This window comes from Gopherus flavomarginatus, chromosome 1 (genome assembly GCF_025201925.1).
Source record: "Gopherus flavomarginatus isolate rGopFla2 chromosome 1, rGopFla2.mat.asm, whole genome shotgun sequence".
Classification (NCBI taxonomy): domain Eukaryota; kingdom Metazoa; phylum Chordata; order Testudines; family Testudinidae; genus Gopherus; species Gopherus flavomarginatus.
In genome coordinates, this window is record NC_066617.1 from 259175817 (window position 1) to 259197867 (window position 22051).

Sequence of the window (22051 nt, forward strand, 5' to 3'; positions counted from 1 at the left end):
TTTACACCAATTAAGAAGTAACCGGTCAGAAACTTGACACAGCTAAATCCATAGACTTCAACAAAGAAAAAAGACTAAGAACAGGGTGCTCTGCCATGGGGCTTTGAGTTCGTCTTGCCACGCTCCAGGAGCATTGGCTCGCGACCAACAGAGCCCGGCTCTCCTCTGCAACCAATCTGGCTGGCCACTAGATTGATCCAGACTCTGAACTGGAAACTATAAACATCAACTGGCAGGACTGTGTGAGAGAGAGAGAGAGAGAGACCGAAAAGCATATACTAACTGTTGTATTTTCAATAAAAGCGGCGTATTTGCCTTCTCCTCTATAAAAGATCCTGTGTGCTTTGTATGAAAACAAGGATACAAATAAAGCATATGTAAAGCAAAGTGATATATTTCTTATAAAGTGTTAACTTGATAAACCAAACTAAAATAAAAAAAAAAACACAACAGTATTCCTTTATTTAAAAAAATACATTAATACAGATGAGGTTTCTATGGAACCTTAATGTATATGGGCCTTCTGAAATACAGAATCATTCCAGGACTGTATGTTTCAAAGAGTTCTATATGCTAATGACAAGGAAAACAACTGGACATGCTAATTAAACACATCAATCATGCTGACCCCAAGAATAGGGATCCATTCCCAAAGATATTCTCAACTCAGACGGGACGATAATTATTTCAATACCTCTCTTCTCTCCAAATAAAAACAGTTTATGTGTTAACAACATTACTTTTGTTCTGCTCAATCAATGTAATGTCAATACTTCAACTGCACTCTCCAAACAATTAAGAAGTATTGAAAGGTATGTGAGATCATACCAATTTAGGACACAAGCCTCCCAGGATGAGAAAAATATTGCTGAAAATGCAGAGAAGTGTCAACTCAGCCAGGACATATAGGTAAGCAAGGCTCAGTATCATAATAGATGGAAAGAGTAGGAGTATTTTAATACATACTGTTTCTTTCATCTGTATTTGGTTGATCTTTATTCTAAACAATTTATGCTTGAAGTCACCATTAAAGATGAATTTGTCTCCATCTTCTACATCTTTGCCTTTTGGATTTTTAATCAATACTCGTGCTTTCCCACAGGCCAAAGACTGCAAGGTTCTTCGCAATTCACTGTCCTCTGTAAACAGGTTAAAAATGCAATAAAAAGCTGACTAGAACTTTAAAATTTGAAATATTAAATTGTTAATTTATGTACACACAATTTAGAACATTCCTCCTTTTCTGAAGTATATTGCTCATAATTTCTTCTCATTCCTAATTATGCAATGTAATTCATAACTTTAAAGGCCCAATCCTGCAGATCTTCTATGTAAGAAATAACAGTATTTCAACATTGTACAAGACATGAACAAAGATGTGGCCCCAGCCTCAAGGAGTTTACAATCCCAAAAAAAAAAACAAAAACAAAAACAAAGATCAGACAAGAATGTACTTGGAGACTTAAGAGATTTAAAAAAATAAAAGCAAATTGTGTTACCCTGTGCTTCATTAGCGGGTACTGTGATATGAATATGTTTTAAGGTGAATATTATGTTAAAAGAAAAAGTGGACATCTGTCCATGCTACCAGGAAAACATTTATGCACTAAAAACAATACAATATGTAAGAACTAGAAACCAAGGAATGACATAATGAATCTTAATACATGAAGCACAAAGTCAAAAGCAACTTTGGTGTTAGGCAAAACAAACACATTAATACACTAAGCATTAAACTTTGTGAAAACTTTTGTTAAAAGCCCTGAAAATTTCATAGTGAATGTGCATTTTATTGTTCTCTGCCTAATCTCTTGAATACTATTACCTGAAATATAAAAACCACAATAAAATGTGTTAGGATAGCACTGTGTGTAGACCTGTGAACTGAAATAGCAAAGATTTTGCAAGCTAGTGCTGAAGAGTTAACACTGTTAGAGAATAGTTTAGCTTTCACGTTCCTGCAACACCACCATTAAGAAAACCCCTTTTATTCCTTCTTTTGATGTAAGCGAGTGGATGTACAATTATTTACAAAGATATTAAATTTACAAAAAGATATTAGATTGCAATAATTAAACAATAAGCACCTATATCCTTTATATTTTTGAAACACTATATTTGAAGCACTACAGAGAATGGTTACTCTCCATTAACTGAGGTTCTTCAAGATGTATTGTCCACATGCAATTCCACTTCTGGTGTGCATACATCCCAGGCACAGAAAACAGGATTGTTTTTGAACAGCAGTGTCTGTTGAGGCCACAGCTGTGTCCTGTACACTCCAGGTATGTCTACACAGCAATTTAAACCCAGGTCTGAAACCAGGCTCAAGCCAAACACCCATTGTATCCATACTGCAAATGTGCTAACCTAGGGCTCAGACCCAAGGTCCAAGGACCCTGCCAGGATGGAGGGTCCAAGCCTGTGTTAAGCTGGGACCTAGGGGTGAGCCCTACTGGTTTCCTGTGGGTATGTGGCCCCAGCTTGACTTAGGTCCCAGAAGTCCTCCAGATATATTCCAGAGTTCCTGGCAGCAGAGGAGCAGTACTGCAGGCAGCCAGCACAATGGCCCTTGCTCCTGGGTCCCTCCTGCTCTACCTGCGGCTGTGTGACAGAGACGGCCAGGCAGCGTGCACTGCGACGGTGGTGAGTGGGAGCCAACCTCAAAACTTTCCCGCAGCCTCTTGGGGATCCATTATCCCTGTTTCCCAGGGTGAGGCAGGAGCAGAAATAGGGAATCCTCAGGGGCTGCTGGAGCATACTGCACCCCAAGCCCTGGGCATGCACTTCATGACTCTGCAGCTGGCAGCAGCCAGGCTGGGGGTGTGTGGGGGTGTGTGTTCGTGTTCCTCTGATAACTTCATTTTATGTCAAACTTCAAAACAAACAGACTTCCCACTTTAAAAATTAAGAACGGCAAAGTTTCATTTTAATAGTTTGACAGTCCTGGAGAGACTGATGTTCTAATTATCCTCAGAACAGATGCACATGGACATTTTCCTGCCATATGACTCAACTTAGAGCTAGAGAGCCCAATTTTCAGATTAGATAGTAGTTCAGTAGAAGCCTTCTCAAACTGCAGTCGTTCTATTGAGACAGCCACCAAAGGAGCTACTTATGCCATTTATGTACTCATGTGCTCCTTATGGGTACCCAAGTCCCATTAATAGCACCACCGCAGTTAGGAAACAGGGTGGGCAAGAGAGTTTAGCCCTTCAGTGTAGCACTGTCGACAGAGTGTCTACACTGGGGGTGGGGGCGTTAGGCATAGGGTTACTGGGATAGGGTTACTTTGACTCAGATTTGTGCACTACAGTACAGACTTCAGAGTCCTAGGTTTGAGCACGGGTCAGAAAATTCTTAATCTAGGGTTAAAATGCAGTGTAGATGCTAAAGCCCAAGGTTCCCTGACACGTCAGCTGACTTGAGTCCCACTAACCTTAGGCTTACACTGCTGTCTAGACATAGCCTCTCAGGTGCTGCATAGAAGAGAATGTAAAGGGGGAGTGGCTGCAACCACCCTTCACCAAAAAAGAATCCAGCTGATATAGCATGCGAGTCATGGCATACATATAGACAACATACCTTGAAGAACCAGTTACTATACCGTGAGTAACGACTCTACTCTTCTTCAAGTGATGTCCATATGTCTACTTCTGGTGACTCACAAGCAGTGATATCATGTTCTGAAAGTGGGTGATCACAGTCTACTGAAAGAATGTCTGTAAGACAGCTCTGTCAAAGTGTGCGTAAGACCTGGAGTCTTATACCAAGAAGTAGTGCAGGGCAAAGGTGTGGACAGAATTCCAGCCAGCTGCTCTGCAAATCTCAGATATTGGGATGCCTATTAGAGAAACAGCAGAGACTGCTGGAGCTCTGATGGAATAGATCCTATCTGCACAGGTGAGTCCAAACACACACTCATAGAGCAAGACAGTCTGAGTTTCATTTAGATAGTCTTTAGGTGGATATAGGCTGACTTTTCATTCCCTCAGCAAAGGCCAGAAGGAGTCTAGGCCAGAAGCAGTCTAGGCAAGCTCCCGAATGGTCTTGTTCTGTCCAAATGAGAGAATTCCAACAACATCTAAAGTGGAATTTAACTTCCCCCGGATTAGCACAAGAATTGGGAAAGAAAACTGGCAGATGGATCACCTGATTCAGGTGAAAATCTGAGATAACAACTTTAGGAAAGAACTTTGGGTGAGGTCCTAATGTCACTTTGCCCTTATGGAATACTGTAAACAAGGGTCCTGCTATGAGGGCTTGGAACTGTCCTATTTTTCTGGATGAGGTTTTAGCCACTAAGAAGGTGGTCTTCATGGACAAGTAGTATAAAGAGCAAGTAAATAAAAGTTTCAGGGGGAGGCCTCATTAACCCTGATAATACCACAATGAGGTTCCAGAAGGGCAGGGTTTCTCGGACTAGAGGAAAGACATGAAGTTCTTGAAGAACCTAGCAACTGTTGGGTGTGAAGACATCTTCAACAGGAGGATGAGCAGAAAATGCCATCATATGGACTTCCATAGAAGTAATGGAGAGTCCCAAATGCATTAGGGCCAGCAAGTAATAGTTACTACCGAGTTTTCTAGTGGGAGTAGGTGCTTCTGCATTGTCCAAAAAAGAACCTCTTCAATTTAGCTGAATAAGTTACTCGAATGGAACCATTTGTGCTACAACCCAAAACACTCTGGACTTCCACGGAGCAGATTCTGTCTGTGGCTGTGAGCCAGCCAGCATCAGGCTGCAAGGTGCAGTGATGCTGGGTTTGAGTGTAGGATCTGGCCCTCAGTTTGTATGATTACATCTGGCTGAACCACAAGTGTGATTGGGGGCTGTGTTGGGAGGCTCATCAGCTCAGACTACCAGAACTGTCTGGGCCATGCTAGTGTTGTCATTATCATCCTTTTTGAGCTTTCTCAGGATCCTCTGTATCAGTGGAATGACTGGGTAAATATGAGTCCCAAAATCCAGGGAATGCAGAAGGCCAGATCCTCCTCTAGAGCAGAGTACTTGGCATTTCTTGTTCTAGTCTATGGAAAACAGGTCTATCCTTGGGCATCCTCACTTGTAGATGTAGCTGTCTTGCAGAAATGCGTTCTTAACTGAACACTTATGTTTCTGTATCACGTGCAGATCTGCTAGGGTGTTCTGCAAGCATGAAAGATGTAGGGCCAAAAGGTGTTACTTGGGGGCTGATACATAAGCTCAGAGATGGATTGCTTTCTGTCAGAGAGGTAATGAGGGTCTCCCTCCCTGCTTACCAATGCAGTACATTGCTGTAGTATTGTCCTTCAGTACTTGGATTGTGGTTCCTCAGAATATGGTGGATAGGGATGCCAGGCAGACTTGGCTAACAGCTCTTAGCTCTAGGATATTATGTGGAGATTTAATTCTTGGGGGGCGGAGGGGGTCAGATCATAGTCCCTGCATCTTAAAATGGTCCAGATGAGCATCCCTTCCAAGAGTGGATGCATCTAGTCACCAGCTGTTTAGTGGACAGAGGCAGTAAGAATGGCACTCTGCTGTGCACATGTACAGGGTTCTTCCACCAATCTAACAAGGAGAGGGCTTCTTGAGAGACCATGACTGTCCTATCTATGAGGTCTTTGCTGGGTAGATAAACTGGTCATAACCATGCTTGCATGGAGGATAAGTGAAGTCTGGCAAACTGCATTACTTAGTGCAGGAAGCCATTTGTCCCATGATATCCTGACTGATGTCTCTGGATAATTCTTGAGTTGCTCAGTAAGGTTGAGAATGGTGTCCAGAGCCTCTGTCTCCCAGAAGTGGGATTGGGTGACAGGGGATGGATCGCTTGATGATTACTGGTCTGTTCATTCTCTTTGAAGCACCTGGCATTGGCCACTGTCAGAAGACAGGATACTGGGCTAGATGGACCTTTGGTCTGACCCAGTATGGCCATTCTTTTGTGAGTAACCTGTCTGGTGATGGGCAGGATTTGCCACTGGGGAGTCCAATAAAGCTCCTGTGAATTCTATGCTTTGAGTAGAGGAAAACGTGTCCTTTTCTCTGTTGACTTTGAAACCCAGGGTAGCAAAGAGTTCCAAATGGATGGAGTTGATCACTTGTTGAGGTGACTGCCCCAAATCAACCAGTTAAAGTACAGGTAGACGTACACCTCTTGTCTCCTTAGGTGAGCTGCCAATGCTAGGTTCTTGGTGAATATTCTGGAACTGTGTGGAGACCGGAAGGAAGCACTCTATACTGAAGGTAACCTGGAATGTGAGGTATTTCCTGTGGGCTGGATGAATTGCAATGTGGAAATAGTCATCCTAAATGAAGAGCCACAAACCAGTCTTGAGGATCTAAAGCAGGAATTATAAAAGCTAGTGTTCCCATCCTGAACTTGAAACAATGGATGCATTTGTTGAGGTCCAGAACGGAACACCATCCCCCTTTCTTCTTTGGGATTAAGTAGTAATGTGAATGAACTCCCACGGCCTGGAATCCCAAATGCACATTTCCCATTACTATGAGTTGCAGAAGGGAGTCTTCTTCCCTCCTTAGCAGTATCTTGTAAGAGGGGGTCCCTGAAACTGCATGGAGTACCCTTTGTTCATGATTTCCAGGACCCACTGAGCCAAGGTTACCTGTTTCAGGCTTCTTTGAAAAAAACAACAGATTGTTCCCAAATGACGGGAGAGGAAAATATTCTACAGTGCTATGCAACTCTCAACTGTACCATCAACCTGCTAAAAAAATGTGTGTGTTGGGGATAGTAATAGGAAGAAGACTGTTTTCGTTTGGGGAAATTCTGTGGCCTGTATTGCTTTGTCCTGGGAACCGGAGCTTAGAACCCCAAAAAATATAAGGTGGCCCTTGCATCCTTTAAAGTTTGAAGATCTTTTGTGTGGATATTGAAAAGGTTGCAGACTTTGAAGAGCAGGTCCTCAGTGGTTGTTTAGGACTTCTATGGAATATTGGATGACTGCAACCAAGAGGCTCTACGCATAGTACAGTAACTCCTCACTTAATGCTGTAGTTATGTTCCTGAAAAACACGACTAAGCAAAACGATGTTAAGCTAATTCAATTTCCCCATAAGAATTAATATAAATGAGGGCGTCAGGTTCCAGGGAAATTTTTTTCAATAGACAAAAGACTCTCTCTCTCCCACACACACACACACACACACACACACACAAACAATTTAATACTGGTACACAGTGATGACTGTAAAGCTTGGTTGAGGTGGAGGAGTCAGAGGGTGGGATATTTCCCAGGGAATGCCTTACTGTTAAATGACGAACTAGCAATTGGTTAACTCTCACACTTTGCAAGGCAGCAGGAATGGAGGGAGAGGAGACAGCATTGCAGACAGAGACACACACCATGTGTGTGAGAGAGAGAGATGCGCATTTCCCTTTTAAGTACGGTAACCCTACTCTTAAGTACCCTGCTTTGTTAATTAGATCAGCTTGCTGAGACCGCAGCTGCTGCCAGTAAGCTCCCTCTGTCCTGAACCCTGTCGTGTGTCTCCTCTGCTCTATGGAAGATGGAGTAAGTGGGGTGCAGGAGCAGGGGGCGAGGGGGACACCCTGACAGCCCTCCTTTTCTTCCCCCCCCCCCCTCCCAGCAAGCAGGAGTCTCAGGGAGTAGCTCCAAGGCAGAGGGCAGGAGCAGCACATGGCAGTGGGGGGAGGGACAGCTCAACTGCCGGCAAACTGATAGCCTGCTGGGCAGCTGCTGACCAGGGAACTTAGGGGAGCTAATAGGGGGGCTGCCAGTCCACCCTGGTTCCAAGTCCCTACCAGCTAGCTGCAACAGACTGCTCTTCCTGCAAGCAGCGGACAAAGGAGGTGGCTGCCAAATGACATCAGAAGGGAGCATTGCACAATTTTAAATGAGCATGTTCCCTAATTGATCAACAACGAAACAACGTTAACCGGGATGACTTTAAGGGAGGAGTTACTGTAATTACTGCATCTGAGGCATCAAGGGCAACTTACTACCACTTACTCTTCTACCACAGCAGCTTTGAGTTCCTCCCTGTGATCCTGTGAGACTTCTGAACTGTGACACTTGGTCCCAATTCTAATAAGTTCTATTTAGCCAGGAATGCTTGGTAGCTCAATATGGGCATTTGCAAGCTAGCTTGAGGAACAGGCCTTGGTGCCAAAGAATTCAAGTTTCTTCAGGTCCTTGTGCCATGGTGTCATTTTGGGTGGTCCCTGCTGTTTGGACCTCTCATAGATGGCTGCAACCACCAAGGACCCAGATGTGAGGTCTTTACTGAAGTAACCAAATTCCTTTGAGGGGACTTGGTAGCACCTATCTGCCTTATCTGAAGTGGGTTCCACTGAAGCTGGGGTCTATCATAGGTCTCTTGCTGGTTCCAACAAGGCTTCATTTATTGGCATCGCCGATCTACCAGAGCCCAAGGAACACAGAATGCAGAAGTTAGTGTGACCTTTCCTGCATTCTCTCTACTGCAATTTCCCGGGTAACTGCCATTTGTTGGAGAAGCTCCTGGAAGATCAGATAGTTTGTTTCAGCACTGCCAGACATAAGGGGGCAACGTTATCAAGCAAAGATGACAATATCACTGTTGAGATAGGCTGGACATCTGTCTCACCTAGACTATTCCGCTGTATGTCTTGGTACTGATGTTGACATGTATAGTGGACCAGCTGACCTTCCTGAGATGGAATAAGAAGGGACACAGACCTGGCTTTGGAGGCAAGAGAACCAATGAAGTCTTTCTACTGGGTGGCTCAGCATGGCCATTATTGCTTAAACTAGGAGTCTGAAGAGAAGGAAGATACCACAATGGGTTCAGGACCCAAGGGTATCTTCTGCAGGAATTGAGATGGTAGATCCAGATGGCACCAGGGCTAGGAGTTTCCTAGTAGTTGTCTGCAATGGTGACTTCAGCAGATTGGCTACTGTCAAGTCAATCAATACTGTGAATCTCATCAGGACTGAGAGCTTATCCTCCAGATCAGCTAGTGTGGTGGGTGCTTTGAATGACTGTATGGAGCACTCTAGCGCCAAGGCAAGTGTTTGGATGAAGACTGGTTTCATTGGAGAGACAGATTTTGTATCAATGCTGAGTGTTTTGTGGTCAATCGATCAGTATTGGTTGAGTCAGAAACAGGCTCCAAAAGCAGTGCTGCGGTCATCTGGTGACAAAATGGTGCAGAGACATTAGCAGTATTTAATCTGAGCCTTGAACTGCCCCCTGGTATGGATTTACTCAGTGCCGATGAGGGAAATCTGTCTCTCCAATGAAACCAGTATTCTTTGCTCCCTCTCACCTCAGAAGATTGAGCTGAGGCTGGGTTAGAAGCATTCTCTAGTCAACAAGTGAGCCCTGAAGTTCAAGGTAGACCCAAGACTTACTGGAGCACTCACAGAGACTGGTCTAGTTTGGCTGTCTTCTTCTCAGGCTCAGATAATGCCCTTACGCATCTCTCCAAGATGGAAAGTTTTGGCAGGATTCCCTTTCTTTGTGTGTTCTCTTTGAAAAAGAGAAACATATCAAGCATTTATCTTGTGTATACACTTCATAGAGGCAGAAGCAGCACATGGAGTGTCCAGGATTGATAGGAATAGCTACCTCACAAGAGGGATAGGATTTGAATCCTGGGGATTTCAACTGCACCATATCCAGGGGATCTGGTACTGGGAATATCTCAGAAGCTGAAGAGCTTGTCTTCTCATTTTTTCTTCCTTTTTAAAAAAAATTATGCCAACAGACTTAACTATAAGCTAAAGTATACTAAGGAACACTAACTAAAAACTAGAGAAAACAAGTGTACAGTATGCAGAGATGCGGACAGCAAAGAGGTTCCATCTTGCTGCCCTGGGTAGTAAAAAGTAACTGGAAGGGGGTTGCAGCTGCTCTGCCCTTTATACCCTCAGCTATGGAGTGCCAGAGGACATGTGGGCTATAGGCACAGTCTCAACAGACACTGGTATTAAAAAAAAAAATTGATCTTGTGCCCTTGGTGCTCATGCGCACCAGAAGTGGAATACACATGGACAATCACACAAGGACATTATTAATTCAAACCCCGCCTCTCCAAACCAAAACTAATGCAATTGTTCTAAAAAGATCATTTTAAAGTATGATACTTGAAACTACAACAGAACCTTAATAATCTGCACACAAAAAAATGGAGTCTCTCTCTACTTCTCAAAGAATAAAAAAGCTGTAGTGAGGTCTTGTTAGTAAGAATGCAGTTTTACAAAATATACTCCAGATCATTTACTAATACATTTGTGAAGTATCAATGTTATCTAAGTAGTAGAAGTAGTACATTTAGCTTATCTTTTTAGTATTTACATATTCTCCGATTCACAAAAGTGTCTTAATAGCCAGTGCAAGTTACTGAAATGAGCAACATTCTGCTGTACTTAAAATTAGACTTTTACATCCAAAGTCATATTTAGAAGCTATTCAAATGAAAGAAAATAATGAATGCATGAAATAAGGTTTCATACCTACACCAGTAGCCATTTTAATTTCTTCAAAAATAAATTCATCTCCTTCATTAAACATAAGCAGCACTAATGTCTGGAAGAGTGACACATGAAACTCTTTCTTTCCCTACAAAGGGAACAAAAAAATGGCAAGGAACTGTAAATGATTTCTAGAGTTGTGTACAACATTTAGAGTATCAACTATATTCTATACAGTGCCAAATTTCAAAAACAACTGATAAATAATTTACAGATTGTACAACTTGTCAACAAATAGCTTTTAGATGAAGAGAAATGTGTATTTAAAAGGATTCTGCTGCCTGATTATGTATCCAAGAATGTGGTGCCAAGGAACAAGACAAATTACAAAAAACACTTCCCTACAAAAAACCCCCAAAACTAACCCCCCTACAAAAAAACCTCCCTACAAAAAAACAAAAACAAACCCAACCAATCCTGGACATTATATTGGTAGTGTAGTGCACCAACAGGTTACCAGCATAGCCCAATATTCACCTAACAGCATTTTCTTCTAGGTACACACAATGGCTGACATCCTGACTTCAATGAAATCAATAGCAAAACTCTCATTGACTTAAATGAGGCTGGAATTTCACCCAATGTGTTGTTTAATACAGATAAGCAAACTAATATGAAAGATATCAGTGTCAGATAAAACTTGACAGAACATGAACAAATTCTCTAATTCACGTAATTCTGCAGCAACAGTGTTAACAGAAGTGTGGCGTTTGTAAAATTAGGCAATGGGAAGGAGATTAATAATTCAAGATCTCCATGCGCAAACAACATTTTAAGTCTGTTGTCAATTACAAACTTGTCAGTCATCTTAACTTCACATGATCCCATGGCTCTAAAGTCTGCATTTATAACTAGCCATCATTAACATCAGAGTACAAAGTGGTTATGTTACTGATGAAGATATCTCATGACAGAGAACAAAAGCTATGTTGAGAAACATTTCAGTTATTTAATACTTTAATAATTCAAAAGCATTTAAATTTAACCACATTCATTAAATTATAGCACTGATACTTTTCAGCATGGCTTTGTAAAAGCTAAAGTTAATACTCAATCACTAGTTCCTTCAAAATACTATTAAAAATATTTCCACCCCAATCTTTTAGTTTCCTGCCTGCTGCAGGCGTCTCTTCATCAATGAATGAGACTTCTTACTGACCCACAACAGTCACTGCTGAAAGATGTTTCACACTGAAGTTTTAACATGTTTAACTAAGATACCACATTCTAAATAAACGGCAAAAGAAAACAAACACTTTTATAAATAGCTAATATAGACTATTGTTAGATTCTCGTCTTCTCTGCAAAAAAATTGTTTTATTAATGTACTGCTTAAAAAGGCAAGAGATGCCAAATACGTTATTTTATTTAAAAGCAGATGATTAAGCATTAAATAAGCAAACATACTTCCTTAAATTCTGCTTTCAAGACAGCATGCCCTAAAGTGGTCTGCCACTGAAGCTTTCGACCACTGTGTTTTCCAAGATAAAAGGTCTTAAATACCTCTTGAAGCTTAACCATCTGTAAACAAAGAAGAAAAAGAGGGGGAAAAAAGTTAACTTATCTTATACCAATGTAATCGATCAGACTGATTTTCACAGTAATGTGTTAGGCTCATCTTAATATTTAAAATCAAAGTTTACACAAAAGTAAAGTTCAAGGGCCAAATCTGCCCTTATTTACATTGATGCCATGTTAAACAGAGCAAAAATTGATGCCAAACGTTCAAATAATATAATTTTCCTGAAATGAAATAAATTTTAGTTAAGATAAAACCAAATTCCCATTAAAAGGCTAAGAACATATACCAAAGTGGAGTTTTCATCCTAGGCCTACCATCATCTGTTCCCCACATGCGACGAAGTCAGAGGAAGAGGAGGAGAGAAGGTTCTGAAAAGCCCCACTCCCATTTTGCACTCTGCTCCCAAGTCCTCATAGACTTTAAGGCCAGAAGGATCATAGTGATCACCTAGTCCAGGGATGGGCAAACTATGGCTTGCAGGCCATATCCATCCCGCCAACCGTTTTAAGCCAGCCCTCAAGCTCCTGTTGGGTAGCAGGGTCCGGCATTTGCCCTGCTCCACCACTCCAGCCAGGAAGTGAGGTCAGGGGCCACGCCACGCTGCTCCCGGAAGTGGCAGCATAGCTGCACTCCAACCCCTATGTTTAGGGGCAGCCAGGGGCCTCCGCTCCACACGCTGCCCCCGCAGCTCCCATTGGCCAGGAACTGCAGCCAATGGGAGCCGCAGGGGCAGCACTTGTGGATGGGGTGGTGCACAGAACTGCCTGGCTGCAGTTCCGTACAGGAGCCAGAGTGGGGACATGACCGCTGCTTCCAGGAGCTGCTTAAGGTAAGCGCTGCCCGGAGCCTGCACCCCTAAGTCTCTCCCCACGTCCCAACCCTGATTCCCCTCCCACCCTCCAAACCCCTCGATCCCAGCCCGGAGCACCCTCCTGCACCCCAGACCTCTCATCCCCAGCTGCTTCCCAGAGCCTGCATCCCCAGCCAGAGCCTGCACTCCAACCTCCTGCCCAGATCGCCCTCCGAACCCCTCGGTCCCAGCCTGGAGCACCCTCCTGTACCCCAAATTCTTCATCCCCAGCCCCACCTGAGAGCCTGCACCCCCAGCTGGAGCCCTCACCCCACCCCACACCCTACTCCCCCACCTCAGCCTGGAGCCCCTTCCCGCACCCTGAACTCCTCATTTCTGGCCCAAACTCCGAGCCCACACCCCCAGCCAGAGCCCTCACCCCCTCCTGCACCCAACCCCAATTTCATGAGCATTCATGGCCCACCAAATAATTTCCATACCCAGATGTGGCCCTCAGACTAAAAAATATGCCCACCCCAGTCTAGTCTGAGTTCCTGCACATTGCAGGCCACAGAACCTCAACTGGTGGGATTTGAAAGACTCTGAAACCTACCAGTTTCTCCATGTGGAAGATGGGTTATATCCGGTAAAACAGGCTTCTATATAAGCTGTTTATTGTTTTCAAAAATTTTTTTCATAATATTTTTCCTAAATATTTTATGTTCTGAAGGCTGGCTGGTTAACCATTTTGTGAATTTTCAACCACTTCCTTTCTCCCCCCCCCCCCACCTTTGAAATGTGAGAAGTTTTGACCTATTCTAGTTTACTCCTGAGGGAATTTTGCACCACTGCGTGTGCGCAGAATTATTTGCGTCCCTGAAGAGGAATGACTTTCTGACAGGGAAGCAAAGGGAAGCTGCAAAAATAATCATGCGCCGCTCCCCAGCAGAGTGGGTGTGTTGTTTCGGGCATCTGGGGCGGGGAGGAGGGGGAGGGGGGAAGAACAGGGCTGGGGATGGCACGGACAGTGGCTCTTACTCTGTGGAAGGTTCAGCAGCTAGTCCCGGCTAGGCAGGACAGGACTTCCTCTTCCCCTACAAGTAGCGGCCAGAGCTGGGTTAGACCCATCCCCAGCAACCTCTCCGGCTGCAGGAAACTCCGCAACCCACCCTCTTCTTTCTCAGCCATAGGGGGGAGGGATCACTGTACAGGGAGCTGCTCCCTCATCCACCCAACTCCCATGCATCTGGACCCACCTCATACCCAGATTGCCCCTTGAAGCCTCACCCCCTGCACCCAGAACCCCCTAAACCTAAGCCCACACCCCACCAAGCCTCACCCTCTGCATCTGGACCCCACCCTTGAACCCAGACCAATCCCCACATTCAAACCCCCACCCCAACAAGTCCCACTTCACCTGCATTTGGACCACCCGACTAGACCCCCACCCCCAGACCCCCACCCCAGTGAGCACCACCAAGACAGCACCTGGATCCCCCTCCGCAGAGCCCTGTATATCCAGATCCCCCTGCTGAGCCCCAACCACCTTCATCTGGACCCCACTGCATGATCCCATTGCCTCTGCACCTAGAACCGCCCCCAATGAGGCCCTATTCATTCAGATCCCCCCAGCAAGCCGCCCATGCTCAGATTGCCCCACAAAGAACCCTATCTCTCCACACTAAGCCCTTCCACACTTGGGATCCTGCTGGGCTGAGCCTGCCAGCCTACATCGAGTATTCTTGGCATGGAGGAGCAGGACCCCAGGGTATTTCTGGGGCAGGCCTGGCCCTTGTGCTGTGTCAGGGCTGGAGGCAGCCTCACCCCTGAGTCCATGTCCTGAGGGAGGGAGGGACTTCAGGGTGATCTCCCACCTCTGTGAAGTCTGTGGCCTGTGTTCCTCACTGTCATGCTGGAGCCTCCACATTTATTGACAAAATTTGTAGAATTTTAAAATATTGTGTGCAGAATTTTTAATTTTTTGGCGCAGAATTCCCTCAGGAATACTAGTCTAGTTATACGTAATTGAAAACAGTTATAATTGGATATGTTAGGCAACCTAAATATTGAGATTCCTAGCCCTCCACTATGATAGACTGAAAATTCTAGTCCTAAAAGACTCACCTCTGGAGTTAAGTGGACTTCCACAGGTGTATAGGTTGGCCAATATCCCATAGTAAGTATATTTACTGTCAGGTCTATATTGCCTGGATCACTTTGGTTCTGCATATACTAAAATAAAATAAAATTAAAAACCCCAAATCCTGCTAACACAATAAATTAAAAATAAACTTGGAAAAGTAAATCAATATATGGCTTCTATTAATATCTGGAATACTGATTTTTTTGTTTTAAACAGTGAATTAATTTTGGCACAATGAATTAATTCCGGCAAGTCATTAAAACACCCAAAGAGCAGACTATAAACCAAAGTTGAATTTATAAAGCATTTCTCATTGAAGCACTGTGTAATATAAAAATCTGTGATCAAATACAATTAATTCCTGCAGCAAAGAACACGGGCACTCTTAAATTTTTAAAATACTGATTCCAGTTGGAAATTATGGACAGTATCAGGAAGTTTTCTAGAGGTGATGTCCACAGTTGGAAAATGTTCTAATTCCCACTGTCTGAAAGTCACGCAAAGGCACACTACTATATATGTAGGAATTCAGAACATAGTGAATGGTTGGGAACAAAACAGCCAATATGATTATCTATCAGATCTGTTTTTCTAAAGGACTTCAAAGTCAAAAAATTTTTAAAGAATCCATACAAAAACATTTGAGGGATGTTAAGATGATAAACGATGCTACATTTTGAAATAAATGCAGTCTAGAGAGCACTTGGGCTGGGCATCCAGAGAACATAACAGCAACAATCCAGTCTGTATTGCACAAGAACATTCATCACCAGATGTAGGTCATTCATACTAAACTAGTCACAACCTGGCAATAATTCTCACATGATAAAATGGAGTCTTAAAATCAATTTTAGAGATGGGTTTAATAATAAATTTAGTGGCAATACTATGTTTAGGCTTTATTATTAAGTGTCAAAACAAAATCAAATGAAACTGTAGGGTCAGATAACGTTCCAGCAGATACACTGAACTATAAACAATCTATGGAAAATCTGTTTTGTCACTGTTTAATTCAATACAATTATGTGACATCATCTTAGCTAGTGTAAATATACCATGCATAAGTGAAGTTAAATTTACCTGCTTAAACTGAATCATGACATCTTTTGAAAGTTCCATATCCTTGAACATTCCCTCCAGTTTACTGGTGAAAGCAGCACCACATTCTGTCACATAAATTAAAACAAAGTTTCCATGATTACAACAAACATAAAACAAGTAATAAAGGCTTAAGCTTAATGTTGGGCTAGTGGGATGCAAATCCAGATAAGCTGAGGCTCCTGCCTTTTCTGTTGCTTACTCATCTTTACAATTTCCTTTGTTCTACTTCCCTTACAATTGTTCACAGCCTTTTCACTTGAAAATCACTTCAAACTATTTTACTAGTGCTTGAAGTGTAAACCTTAGTTAAAATCCAAGCTGTATGCAAATCCTGCATAACTATACCACTGTGACAGGGTTCAGGTGCAAACCCAGACCAGTGAGGGGTTGTGTCACCACTTGCTCTGCAAACCTGGGTGCCTCACAATGCTTTGCTGCTGTAGTTCCCAACCACGGACACTCACAGCCAGCCTATCAGCATGCAGGTCATACCCTGAGTGTTTGTGTGCTAGGACAGCCCTAACTCAGCCACTTTGACTCCAGCAGCCCATTTATAGCCCCACTCTGGCTTCCATCAGCTTTGGTTATGACACTTTCAGGGTGACCCCAACACACTGCCAGTCCCAAATTTTCCCCAGACCGTGTGCTCTATAATGTCCAGCCCTCTTCTGGATAGATCAGAGAAATTATAAGGTTAGTCTGTTCTCTAAAGTTCCAAAAGCACAGCACAGCTTAATGTCACAGATTTCCAAAAGAACTCCATTCCCATTTAGGCACATTTCCTTGAGTACATAGCAATCAGCAGTTCCTACTCTGAACAGTGGAAGCCGTAGGGTGCACAGATCTTTTGAAAATCTGGCCTAGTCACTTTAACAAATATAAATAAAAGTTCAGGTTTAAAACCTAAAGGAAGTAAAAAATTCAACATTTGCAGCTGCTCACCATGTTTAAGCTTTGACAGCATTGACTTCTCAGCATCTACTGATGCACTTTTTCCAACCAGCAGTCTTTTGGCCAAATCTTTCTTATAAAATGCCTCAAACACATCTTTACCTGTATGGAGAGAAAACAACAAGAAACTCTGAGAAATCAAACATTACACCTTTACTACTTATCTTCAATTATACAGATGTGTCCCTTCTCTTGACTTGCTGAAAAGTGGAAAACAGTTACATATCTGTACAGCAACTGTTCTACAAGCTGTGCTGTGCACATACAAGTTTCACTAGAGTTGTATGTGCTCTCAACACACTTGAGTTGTAGATTTTTGCCTGCACAAGGCTGCACACATGCCCCCTGCTCTCCTCATGCACCAAGTCGAGGATTATTGCCATCTCCCTCTGTTCCCTCACACCATAGTCTAACATCCAAAGCAGTGGGGAAAGTAGGAGAGATTATGGAAGGTATACGAGCACAGCGCATCCCAAAGAACAACAATTACCATACAGGTAAAGCAAGCATATTTTCTCCATTGAACGATTGTGTGCATATACATTCAACTTTGGATTATTTGAACAAGAGATCACAACACTGACTTTCCAAAGTTGATGTCATCTCATGAAGCTTGAGAAACAGTTGTATGTGGAGAAGGTATGTAAAGAGGACCATGTTGCTGCCTTGCAGATGTCTAGGAATACTGCTCAGTAAGGTAATCAAAAGGTAAGAAGATAGAAAAGTCACTCTGTATTGCTGAGAAGAAGTGAAGTGGATTCTTAATTAACTGAAAGGCCAGATGATTTCAGATGCAGTAGGTAGTCCAGTATGTACGTAATCTTCATATAGTGAGGAAATAATGGTGAGATGGCACTCAGATCAAAAGTTTCTTCACCAGGGCCACATACGCCACACAATGGAAGTCCTTTCTGCTGCTCATAAAGATGGCTTGGACTTCTCAGGACCAAAATCTCTCACATATATTCAGCCAGAAATTATCCATGCAGTGAGGTGGGGAGATTTAAGGTTAGGATTCAGAGATTTGTCCAAGTTTTGACATAGGAGATCCTTGACCAGGGTAAAATTATCAGTGGCCTGATAGAGAGCTGATGTAAGTCCATGAACCAATATTGTCATGACCAAGCTGGTTTCACGAGGATTTACGTTGCCTTGTCTCTTTTCATCTTCCTGGAGTACTCTTGGCATGTGAGGAACTGAGGGGAATGCACAGAGCAGATGACTGGACCAGAGAAGAAGAAAGGCATCCAGCATGGAACTTGGGCTGCAGCCCATTCTGAAGCAAAATCCCCTACATCTGTTGTTGAGGTTGGTCACAAATAAGTTTATTATTGGGTACACCCACTGTTGGAAGATCTGGAGAAGAACATTCTTCCTAACTGACTACTTGTGTTGGTCAAGTTCCTATTGAGGGTATCTACAATAGTGTCCATTCAAGGGGTGAGGAAAAGCTTTTAGCAAGACCTTGTTTCTTATACAGAGATTCCACAGGCAATTTGTTTGTTGGAGCAGCTGAGATGACCCTGCAACTCCTTTGCTTGTTCAGATAAAATATGCTAGTGGTATTGTCCATCAGAACTTAAACCAACTGGTTCCTGATGGTGGATATAAATATCTTGCAGGCTTGACAAATAGCACAGAGCTCTAACACTTGTACGTGGAATGAGACCTCCTGAGGTTACCAAAGAACTTGTGCCTGGAGTTGACTGATATGACCCTCCCAGCCTTTGGTGAATGCATCTGTTACCAGAGTCATAGTCTGTTCTGGTGGCAAAAAGCGAGCCTCACTGCAGATGGTCAGAGGGTCCATCCAGTAGTCCAGGGACTGAAGCTCTTATGCAGGTACGCAAACCAACATATCTAGTGAATGCCACTCAGTCAGTATGCTGAAGAAAGCCAGGCTTGCAGACAGTGGAGGTGAGGTGTGGCATGAAGAATCACACGAGCAAGAAGCCACATACCCCAATAGTTGTAAGCAAAAATAAACTTGTCTTTGACTTGGATGTGAGGTTTTAGGCCCGAAAAACTATAGACTGAATCCTGACCACAAGGACTGCCCCTATGAAAAGTTATTCATTGTGTGGTCTTAACTTCTGTTTGTCTATATTCAATTTCAGGCCTGGACCAGAGAGCAGCGGTCTGATGACAGCTGTTTTGGACATGGGCACTTGATCTTTCCCGAACTCGCCAACTGTCCAGGTAAGGAAATATCTGAACACCTACGCAGTGCAGATGGGCTACCACCACCATCATGCACTTGACAATGATTCTTCGGGTAGAAGATAACCCGAAGGCAAGTGCCGTGGAAAGGTAGTAGTTGTTGCTTGCTATGAACTGAAGAATCTTTTTGGGGCCAGGATGTATTGCCACATGAAAGTAACCATCATGCAAACCAAGGGCAGTACACCAATCTCTAGGGAAGGGATAACAGAAGCAAAGGTGACTGTCCTGAACTTGATCTTACTGATGAACCAGTTTAGCTTTCTGAGGTCTAGAATGGGACAAAGACCACAAGATTTTGGGGATTCAGAAAGTACTGGAAATAAAAAACTTTTTTTGGTAAGGAACCTCCTCTCTGCTCCCAGCTCCAAAAAAAGACTGCACTTCTGAAATCAATACAGTCTTGTGAAATGGGTCCCTAAAAAATGACAGGGAAGGTGGAACGGGGAAGGGGAAGGAGCTGAACTGGGGGTATTCCTCTTTTACAGCTGTACACTCACTTGTATGATGTGATCTACTTCCTGTGACTGTAAGAGAGAGAGAGCGCGCGCGAGAGAGAAGTGCAATTCAAAGGGAGAGAGATGAAATATGGTCAGTGTACTGTCCTCAACGGAGTAGTCAAAACAACTGCTTCAAAGCTGCAGTGGTCTGGTAAGGGCCTGTTGTGGATGAACCCGACTGATGACATCTCTAGGAGATTTAAACCTTCCTTTGGAAGTATCCTGAGACATCTGCTAAGAGGTCTTGTAGGATGACAGGTTTAAATGGTTTCTTCTTGTTACTGGGGTGTAAACCCCCAATGACGGGAGGTCACTCAGGGATCTTGTAAGGTGCACATGGCATCATCCATTTTCTGGGGAAACACTTTGAATGCTAAATCTCCTATTGTATTTTGTAACTTCCTTGGGATGGCAGAGGGTTGCAGCCAAGAGGAGAATCTCATCAAGATAGGTATAGCCAAGGAGCATGAGACAGCATCAGGTGTATCAATGGCTGCTTGAAGCGATGTTCAGGCAGCGAGGTGTTCTTAAGAAACTAATGGCCAAGAATTCTTCTCTGTAGTCCTCAGGCAACTTGTCTGCAGACTTGGACACTGCTGACCAATTAAGAAAAGTGTATTTAAACAACAATGCCTGGTAATTTGACACTCATCTGAAGGCTGGCAGTGGTATAGGCCTTTCTGCCATACAAGTCCAGTCTTTTAAACTCCTTGTTGTTAGTGTCCCTGGGGTGAGACTGCCTGGCACACTTAGTAGTGGCCATAATCTCAAGGAAATCAGGAGTAGGATAGAAAAGAAATAATCAAAGGCTTGCTGAGGAACATGATAGCGCCTGGTCTCCTGCTGGAAGTTCGTGGGATAGAGGCTGGCATGTTCCAGAGGAAACTGACTAGCTCCAGCAAAGGCTTCATTAATGGGAAGGGTGATCGTTCCCGGGGAAGGGACCTGTAAGATATCTAGGAGCTTGTGTGGGTTATCTTGTACAAGCACCACCCGTACTCGCAAAGATATGGCCACCCTTCGCATAAAGCCCTGGAATTTTAAAGTCCTCCAGAAGAGATGTTGATTTCAGGGTTACAGCCTCATCCAGAGAAGAAAGGAAATATCTGGGGCAGGGGTCATGAAGAGATTCCCCCATTATCTTCCCTTCTTCTGTAGGCTCCAACAAAGAAAGAGGTAGAGGGACAGCAGAAGAAGCTTCCCTAGAAGTGAATGGTATGGATAAAGGTGATCTTATAGACTGGAACTCTTCTGAGGGGGTCTAGACCAGCGGTGGGCAAACTACTGCCAGCGAGACCGTCCTGCCCAGCCCCTGAGCTCCCGGCCGGGGAAGCTAACCTCCGGCCCCTCCCCCGTTGTCCCTCCTCCCCTGCAGCCTCACCTCGCCACACTGCCAGCGCTCTGGCGCGCCGCTCCTGCCGGGCAGCATGGCTGGCTGCAAGCTTCTGCTGCTCTGAGAAGCATGGTAAGGGGGTGGATAAGGGCAGGCGGTCCCCAGGAGTAGTCAGGGGACAAGAAGCAGGGGGCAGTTGGATGGGGCAGAGGTTGAATAAGGGGTGAGGTCCTGGGGCATGGTCAGGGGACAACGAGCAGGGGGGTTGGATGGGTCAGGGATTCTGAAGGGGGCAGTTAGGGGCCGGAAGTTGGAGGGGGCTGATAGGGGGCAGGGGCCATGCTGTTTGGGGAGGCACAGCCTTCCCTACTCGGCCCTCCATACAGTTTCTCAATGCCGATGTGGCCCTCGGGCTAAAAAGTTTGCCCACCCCTGGTCTAGACCTCCATTACAGTTCAAGATGGCCTATAAGCCCAGTGGAGGTATTCCACCATGCTGGGACTTCCTTGTAAGAATGCCAGTCATGACTTTCAGATTTAGTTTCTCTGGAACAAGGTCGGTAAAATGATCTAAAAAGACCTTGAAGGGGATCTTGGTGTTTCATGGTCTGAGTCTAGAGATGCAACTCTTGCCAGTAAACAGAGGAGCAGTCTCTGTTGGTTTTTGTGTAGGTCTCTGTGCTGGAGAAACATGGTGCTGCCCCAACAGCACCCACACAGAAGCAGCATCTGAGGGAGCAGGTGGCAGCAGGCAAGACAGCTGGAACACCAAGATAGACAGGTGCCAGTGGTGCCAATGGAGCTTTGATGTCCGAAATGAAAAAGCCAGAGAAACAGATGGAACCATGCTGATAAACACTGTTAATAACAGTGTTGCACACAACAATTTTGTAGTTTGGATTTTCTCTTTAATTCATTGTGATATGGTTGCTTCCCTCTCCGGTGTCCAAATGCAGCTGATGACTTACTTTCCCCCCTTGGTCAGCTGCTATCACTCACTCACACAA

At 44.0% G+C, this 22051-nt stretch overlaps 1 protein-coding gene across 2 annotated transcripts in view; it reads right to left on the bottom strand.

The window, feature by feature from the left end:
• The window catches only part of CUL4A (cullin 4A), a 78685-nt gene that overhangs the window by 7759 nt on the left and 48875 nt on the right, over positions 1-22051 (bottom strand). For both annotated transcript variants that reach the window (XM_050948383.1, XM_050948384.1), the window contains 6 exons: positions 16984-17094; positions 16021-16106; positions 14922-15029; positions 11893-12006; positions 10468-10573; positions 967-1139 (listed from right to left, as the gene is read on the bottom strand). In XM_050948383.1, the coding sequence (XP_050804340.1) occupies positions 967-1139; positions 10468-10573; positions 11893-12006; positions 14922-15029; positions 16021-16106; positions 16984-17094 (698 nt within the window). The remainder of the gene's footprint in view (positions 1-966; positions 1140-10467; positions 10574-11892; positions 12007-14921; positions 15030-16020; positions 16107-16983; positions 17095-22051) is intronic.